The sequence below is a fragment of the Equus asinus genome, chromosome 6 (genome assembly GCF_041296235.1).
Source record: "Equus asinus isolate D_3611 breed Donkey chromosome 6, EquAss-T2T_v2, whole genome shotgun sequence".
NCBI classification, from domain to species: Eukaryota; Metazoa; Chordata; class Mammalia; order Perissodactyla; family Equidae; genus Equus; species Equus asinus.
In genome coordinates this window covers 29756203-29764837 of record NC_091795.1, presented here as the reverse complement: position 1 = coordinate 29764837, position 8635 = coordinate 29756203, and the positions used below count along the sequence as shown (strand labels likewise).

At 45.6% G+C, this 8635-nt stretch overlaps 1 protein-coding gene across 1 annotated transcript; it reads left to right on the top strand.

Moving 5' to 3' along the window:
• Positions 1-932: 932 nt before the first annotated feature.
• On the top strand, positions 933-8092 carry MAT2A (methionine adenosyltransferase 2A). Its single transcript, XM_014852823.3, has 9 exons — positions 933-1219; positions 3291-3368; positions 3470-3592; positions 4327-4439; positions 4526-4669; positions 4866-5084; positions 5309-5491; positions 5641-5774; positions 6447-8092. Exons 1-9 carry the CDS (start codon positions 1129-1131, stop codon positions 6547-6549), a joined length of 1188 nt encoding a protein of 395 aa, XP_014708309.1. The 5' UTR covers positions 933-1128; the 3' UTR covers positions 6550-8092.
• The last annotated feature ends 543 nt before the right edge of the window (positions 8093-8635 follow it).

The window sequence follows — 8635 nt, the reverse complement described above, 5'->3', positions numbered from 1 at the left end:
TCACCCTGTCAAGAGATCTGCTTAATCACATCCAAGGGCTAAATAGGGTTCCCCTCCTCCGAAGAAAAACATTCAACAGTCTCTTGAACAGAAGATGAAAATGACACTCTAAACAACCATTTTTGGTTTTTCCTCAAAGACATGGGAAAGTCAGCAAGTGCAAGGTCAGCCTTGCGAGCGGCCTCCTTTCTTGGACGGAGAAAAGGCCGGAGCTGAAGGAGCCGGAGCGCGGCCTCCACTGCGGTGTCAGCAAGGGAGAAGGGCCTCTCTCACAAACGTTAGCGCTGGGGGTGAAAGGAGGACAGCTGTCGTTTAAATGGATGACAGAACTCTCCTTATCTTGCTCTGCGGCCATTTTCACCACAGAGGCATGAACCAAGACATTGCTAGCAACCAGGCGGCCCCCCTCAGGACTTCCAGCCGCCAGCAGCGCGCAGCGCGGGGATGAATACAGCCGTGCGAAGAATCGGACGCTGACCAGCCAAGATGGCCACTTTCACATGGCTGAAGGCCACTGGCTCCCCGTCACCCGAGCATCTAAAGGCGGGGCGGCCGGAAAGACCCTCGGGAAGAGTCAGAGGACAAAACCGTCGCCGATTCCCGCCACCGCCGCTGGGGGACGCGATCTCGCGGCCAGATAACCGGGCCAACGGTCGGAAAGGAGGTGCCATGTCACAGCACAGGGGGGGAGGCCCACAAAACCCTTGTCGCTTTCCCTCCACCTTCAGCACAGAAGGGTACCACGACCCAGTATCCTTGCGTTTCCACTTACCCCTTGTTCTAACTGCTTGAGATAGCTACATATTCGCAGGAGGGGCGCGTTACCTCCGCTCCCTCCCCCTGCCTGCCAGAGTGGTTCAGCCCGCGCTCCCCTCAAAGCACCGCCCTCTCCGCTCGCGCGAATGGCGCATTGGCGCGCGGCGCCGAGGGGCGGGGCCCGAGCCGGGCGCGCGCTGGCGCTGTATATAAATGCTGGGCCGCAGAGCCCGCCGCCTCGTTCGCTCCGCGCCGCCCGCCCGAGCTGAATAGGACGTCGTCTTCAGCTTGCGCATTTCGCAGTCGTCTCCTCGCCGCTCGCTTCTCTCTTCAGCGCCGCTTTCGCTCCCCGCCACTGTCACCAACACCACCATGAACGGGCAGCTCAACGGCTTCCACGAGGGATTCATCGAGGAGGGCACGTTCCTCTTCACCTCAGAGTCCGTGGGGGAAGGCCACCCAGGTGAGGTGACGGGGCCTGGAGCGACGCGTGGGGCGGGGCGTCGGGCCGCGCTGGGGCTGGCCGGCCGGCCGGGACCTGCGAGCGGCGGTGCCCATCACATCCCGCTGGTTGCCCTCGCCCGGCGGGCGGTGGGAAGAGCGGCGGCTGCGCGCCTTCCTCGTGGCGCCGCCGGTGCCGAGCGCGTGGCCGCCGCTACCCCCGCCTTCTCCTCTCGTCCCCTCCCATCCGGCCGCGCGCCTCGGCATGCGGAAGATTCCAGAAATGAGAAGGGCGGGGGCTGCGGCAGCCAGTGCTCTACCCGGGGAGGGCACTGTTTCCTCCTCTCCGCCCTGCCGGCTGGAAACCCTCGAGTGGGCGACCCGCCCCGCGTGCTCGCGGCCGGCCGTCGGGAGCGCGCGCCCCGCATTGCGGCCGCAACCACGTGCTTGCCGCATGTGGAGGCCGGGCGCGGGGGAGCCGGCGGGCCCGGGAGCGCACGGGTCTGCGGAGCGGGGCCCGCGCCTCGGGCCGCCTGGGTTTCCATTAATTCCTTGGCGTGGGTCGTTACTACACGCTGCGGAATACGGACGTGCCCTTAGGCGGTCTGTCGCCCCGTCTTCAAGGTGACAGCCTCCAACTAAATATAGCGCGCGTCGGAGAAGGCCTGCCTTATTTGGGCCATGCGGGAGAAGGCTAGGAAGCATGAATTAAGTGTAAGCCGCCGTTGCGTTGGGTTTCCTTTTAAAGGCTGGGGCTTACCGTTAGGCAAGGTTTGCCTTCACCGTTCCTCCTCCGGGCTTTGTCCACTGGTCCGCCATTATGGGGATCGATTTACACGTGAACGGGAGAAGCTATTTCAAGGAACTTTGAATCTCAGCCTGCAGACGTCACCTAGTGAAGATCACGATTTTGCTAGACTGCCTCTGCCCTTTCTTAGGATGACCACCATGACATAGTTATCTAGTCTGATGGGTGAAGCATCCATTTCTCTCTAGTAAGTCTACCGTGCCTGTGATGAAATCCCACAAGCAACCTAGAGGTATTCTGCTGTGGTGTGGGTTTTTTTTTTGGTTCGACTGGGTTCCCCCCCCCCATGTTGAGAGCATCAACACGTGTTTGACCCACCTTTTTAATCATTTAAGTCACAAGCTTTTATAACAGTTTGTAGACTGTCTTGAGCTTCTGACTTGACTGCAACATATTTTGCTTTGTTTTGGAAGGTTATAGCAAATTCAGGAAAGTGACATTTGGGGGGTTATTTCTGTTCCTCTCCCAATTTTTAATAGACGACAATATAGTGATGAGAAAATCAACAAGGATTCAGAATGCATTTTGGGCATATCCCAGTCTGTTCATTCAGCTCCTGTTCCTGGGCTAGTCTTAAAACAAAATCAAATGATTCCTCTTTTATTCCTTTTGTTCGTAAGGTATTCTTGCTTTCATTGTTTAACTCTTTAATTGACATTATTTCTCGTTGCCCTAATTGGTGTTCTTTAGGATCAGGGAGAAATTGATAACAAGACAAACAGTTTACTCTTCTGGTGGTTAGATTTATAATGCATACTTTAAATTTTTGGAATAAACGTGTTACTGTCTTTGGAAATACTGTAAAGCTAAATGTTTCCTTGCTTTACTTCTAGATTTGGAAATGAACCACTTTATTTCTACTTTCACTTGATCTCAATTATGTCGCTGTTCTGTTTAACAGTGGAAATTGTTTTGCCTGGGAACTTAATTTTTCAAAATGTCTGAAAGACTTGAGAGATGGGACTGAAGTCCTTGTAAGGTGTAAAGTGCATATCATAATGAGTTAAAATATATTAAACATGCGGGGAGTTCTAGCAGATAGAATTGGTGAGTTTGGTGGTACAGCTATATTAAGACCATGGTGTCAAGTTTTCAAGTAACATGTAGTACTGTATACAGCATTTATTCTTCAGGCAAATGGCTTCTGGTAAAGCAGTGCTTTAATTAGACAGCAGTTAAGCTCTCCATACTTGGAATGCCACTGAATTGTACACTTGAAAATAGTTAAATTGGTGTTAGAGTAACAGTAAGTTAAAGAAATTGAGCCAAGAATTTTTTTTTCCAGATAAGATTTGTGACCAGATCAGTGATGCTGTCCTTGATGCCCACCTTCAACAGGACCCTGATGCCAAAGTGGCTTGTGGTAGGTTCAGAATACAGCTTGCTTATCAACTGATGAAAAGGTAACATCATGAAAACTACTTTATAAAAGTGACATTTGAGTGTAAATCTCTCTCTTATTAGAAACTGTTGCTAAAACTGGAATGATCCTTCTTGCTGGGGAAATTACGTCCAGAGCTGCTGTTGACTACCAGAAAGTGGTTCGTGAAACCATAAAACACATTGGATATGACGATTCTTCCAAAGGTGTGTTTTAATGAGTTGGATTTTCTAAGCTCCTCCTTTTTTTAGATGTTCTCTTCAACCCTCTCTAGCTCTGTCTTCTACATTGTTACTGCTAATCTTTAACTCCAGTTGTGTAGTTTCCCTATCCTTTTGTTCCAGTCCTATTCCGTTTTTTTTTTTTTAAGATTTTATTTTTTCCTGTTTCTCCCCAAAGCCCCCTGGTACACAGCTGTATATTCTTCGTTGTGTGTCCTTCTAGCTGTGGCATGTGGGACGCCGCCCCAGCGTGGCTCGATGAGCAGTGCCATATCCGCGCCCAGGATTCGAACCAACGAAACACTGGGCTGCCTGCAGTGGAGTGCATGAACTCAACCACTCAGCCACTGGGCCAGCCCCCTGTTCCGTTCTTTAAAAGTACTAAGCTGTAGTTGTATTTTATTTCTTTAGTGGTGTTTAGAATTCCAGATAATTGTTGCAAATGGAAGGCATTCCTGTGGCCTGTTTTTTCCCCCTCCCCAAAGTCCAAGTACATAGTTGGGTATCCTAGTTGTAAGTCATTCTAGTTCTTCTCTGTGGGGTGCTGCCACAGCATGGCCTGATGAGCAGTGTGTAGGTCCACGCCTAGGATCCAAACCAGCAAACCCCAGGCTGTTGAAGTGGAACATGTGAACTTAACCACTTAGCCATGGGGCTGACCGTGTGGCCTTTTTTTTGTGTTTTTTTTTTTTTAACAAGGCACATTGTTTTATTTATAGGGTTTGACTACAAGACTTGTAATGTGCTAGTAGCCTTGGAGCAACAGTCACCAGATATTGCTCAAGGTGTTCATCTTGACCGAAATGAGGAAGACATTGGTGCAGGAGACCAGGTATCTTAGTAGACGCTATTTGCATCTCTTCTAAGACTAAATTCTGATGCTTCAGTTGATCACATTGGTGACCTTTCCTTTTTTAGGGTTTGATGTTTGGTTATGCCACTGATGAAACAGAGGAATGTATGCCTTTAACCATTGTGTTAGCACATAAGCTCAATGCCAAACTGGCTGAACTGCGCCGCAATGGCACTTTGCCTTGGTTATGCCCAGATTCTAAAACTCAAGTAAGTGATGATCATAAAGCTAGATTACACATGTTACATTGGCACAGAACATCAGTAAAGTTGTTTAAATAAAGCTAACTAAAAAAAGAATGAATAGCATTTGTCTTTCGTTATATTGTAACTTAGAGTAAAGAAGCAAGAACAGAGCTGTTGTTCAGTAGACTAACTGTACTGATGGATCTGTGTTGCCTTCAAGGTGACTGTGCAATATATGCAGGATCGAGGTGCTGTGCTTCCTATCAGAGTCCACACAATTGTTATATCTGTTCAGCATGATGAAGAAGTTTGTATCGATGAGATGAGGGATGCCCTAAAGGAGAAAGTCATCAAAGCCGTTGTACCTGCAAAATATCTTGATGAGGATACAATCTATCATCTACAGCCAAGTGGCAGATTTGTTATTGGTGGGCCTCAGGTAAGGCCTTACGGTGTCAATTGAGGTTATTTTTTGCATCTTCTGTGATGGTTACTTGCAGAAATTTGGCTACTTTGACCTTTTTTCTAGGTTTTCTGAAGCCTACATGTGAATCTCCTGAGGATATTTGCTGAGTGATACAGAATAGACATTTAACAAACGTGATCTAGAACTACATATTTGAAAGGATTAGGCATAAAGTGACTAAAATCCTGTAATTTCAGGGCGATGCTGGTTTGACTGGCCGGAAAATCATTGTGGATACTTATGGCGGTTGGGGAGCTCATGGAGGAGGTGCCTTTTCAGGAAAGGATTATACCAAGGTGGACCGTTCAGCTGCTTATGCTGCTCGTTGGGTGGCAAAATCCCTTGTTAAAGGAGGTCTGTGCAGAAGGGTTCTTGTGCAGGTATATACTTTTATATAACCAGAGTGATTAAAAGGCATGTAAATGGGAGGGCATTTAGTGTAGTTATCTACTTTTTTTTTATACCACTGTATTACACAAGTGTGTGTGTCTTTTGATCACTGACTCTTATGACATTTGAATCCTTTTAGGTCTCTTATGCTATTGGAGTTTCTCATCCATTGTCTATCTCCATTTTCCATTATGGCACCTCTCAGAAGAGTGAGAGAGAGCTATTAGAGATTGTGAAGAAGAATTTTGACCTCCGCCCTGGGGTCATTGTCAGGTAAAGATGGTAAAGCCTGTTGCTAGTGAAAAATGATGAGGGTGTGGGTGCGTGTATATATATTTGAGATATATTCAAATCTGAGAAGGTGAAGGTGTGAAGAAAGACTCATCCAGTGGGGAAGTTGAATTTCTAGAAGGTGTCGATGTTATCCTTTAAATTTCCTGCAGTAAAGGCTTAAATTAAGAAAAACGTAAAATTATAGTGCTCCATGGCTTAGACTAACGACTTTAGAAAGTCTACATCTGATATTGGGCTTTGTGCTCATGTTACCTAAGGATGTTTACTTAACAGAAATTAGTACAGATAAATGGAATGTCCAAGGCTGGTAACAGAGAAAATAACCGTGTTAGGGTGTGGGCATGGGACCTGGGTAAGTATGCCATGATCTCAGATGAGCTTTTGATACTTGAAATTTCTCAGAATAATGACAAGTTTTCATATTTGTTGAGCCAGGGACGGAAAAACAAGAACTATAGTTACTAATAAGGACTGTGCAAGGAGTTTGGACACCAGGGAAGTAACAAATTATTTTTTGCCACAAACTTTTTTCCTAGCATACCCCAGAGAACTGAACTCATTTGCCAGAACTCTTGAAAATGAGTCTTGCTGATTGTTTTGCTTTATTTAAATTGAATGCTACATATTAAGTTACGGACTTGTATATTCCAGGGATCTGGATCTGAAGAAGCCAATTTATCAGAGGACTGCAGCCTATGGCCACTTTGGTAGGGACAGCTTCCCATGGGAAGTGCCCAAAAAGCTTAAATATTGAAAGTGTTAGCCTTTTTTCCCCAGACTTGTTGGCGTAGGCTACAGAGAAGCCTTCAAGCTCTGAGGGAAAGGGCCCTTCTTCCTAAATTTTCCTGTCCTCTTTCAGCTCCCAATCAGTTGCAGTCACTCTAGTCAATGACATGAATTTTAGCTTGTGTGGGGGACTGTAAGTTGGGCTTGCTATTCTGTCCCTAGGTGTTTTGTTCACCATTATAATGAATTTAGTGAGCATAGGTGATCCATGTAACTGCCTAGAAACAAACCAACAACACTGTAGTAAATAATGCTTTGAAATTGAACCTTTGTGCCCTATCACCCAACCCTCTAAAATCCTAATTGCATTGACTTCCCAACCAAATGCTGAAAAATGTCCTTGTAATGTGCACGTAAAGTACTTGTAGTTCCATTATAGCCTCTGTCTGGCAATGCCACAGCCCTGTCAGCATGAATTTGTAATGTCTTGAGCTCTATTATGAATGTGAAGCCTTCCCTTATCCTCCCTATAACTTGATCCATTTCTAATTATGTAGCTCTTTGTCAGGGAGTGTTCCCTATCCAATCATTCTTGCATGTAACGCAAGTTCCAGCTGGAGCTCTAGCCTGACATTAAAAAGAAAAAAAAAAGGCAGTTACCATTAAACCATCTCCCTGGTGCTTATGCTCTTAATTGCCATCTCTTAAAACAGCACCAAATCAAAATCTCTCCACTTTTCAGCTGTCTTTTGGAGGACGTACGTAATAAGGTTTTTATTTAGTAAACCAATTCTATGCATGGGTTCAGCACTAGCCAAACCACCAACTCCTAGCTCTAGATAACAGGCACTTGGCACCCTTGTGATGTTATACAGAGAAGTCACAGGGCAGTACCTGAGGGTCTGTAGGTTGCACACTTTGGTACCAGATAACTTTTTTTTTCTTTATAAGAAAGACTGAGTATTCCACACTGCACAATAACTCCTCCTAGGGTTTTAACTTTGTTTTATTTTCAAAACCAGGTCCAATGAGCTTTCTGAACAGCTGGTGTAGCTACAGAGAAACCAGCTTCCTTCAGAGAGCAGTGCTTTTGGCGGGGAGGAGGAAATCCCTTCATACTTGAACATTTTCTAATTGCTTATTTATTGTATTCTGGGGTATGGCGTAAGTACAGAGAAGCCATCACCTCAGATGGCAGCTTTTAAAAGTTTTTTTTCTTCTTTTTTTTTTTTTTTTTTTTTTCCTCAACACCATGATTCCTTTAATAACATGTTTCCAGCATTCCCAGGTAGGCCAAGGTGTCCTACAGAAAAACCTTGGGTTAGACCTACGGGGGGTCTGGCTGGTGTTAACAGAAGGGAGGGCAGAGCTGGTGCGGCTGGCCATGGAGAAAGCTGACTTGGCTGGTGTGGTACAGAGAAGCCAGCTTGTTTACATGCTTATTCCATGACTGCTTGCCCTAAGCAGAAAGTGCCTTTCAGGATCTATTTTTGGAGGTTTATTACGTATGTCTGGTTCTCAATTCCAACAGTTTAATGAAGATCTAAATAAAATGCTAGGTTCTACCTTAACTGTGTCCTTTATTCTTTAAAAGTGTCTTGGTTATGAATATGATCTGAGAGCATACTCTTTAACCCTGAAAAATTGCAGTCCTACCCATGATTCAGGGAAATCGCTTCAATCCTTAGACCCTGACTGCTGGCATTTAGTAGGTTTGTAAAACCTATCCTTAGCACTAAGAAGAAAGTTAATGATTTGACCTCTGTCTCGCATTGCCTTTTTTGGCCAATGCAATGGCCAAAATTCATGTCTCCTTGTTGCAGCAGTCACTCTTGTACCACCAGTAGTGTTTTAAATTGTCTAAGGGCTCAAAACCATTAAAGGCATAAAAACCACTGAGTATAATGTGGAGAGAGTAGTAATGTTCAGTTCTTAAAACATTAACTTTTCATCTTTTTGACTAACGTGGAAAAATGGGTTTATTTAATGTACCTTAAGTATTAATCCCTTTATATAAATGTTACAGGCTACAAGTTACATGCTCAGTACACATTACAGTTTGAAAGTGTTTTGAAACAGTGAGAGACCAGCTTCCAATCTAAAAAGATAGAATG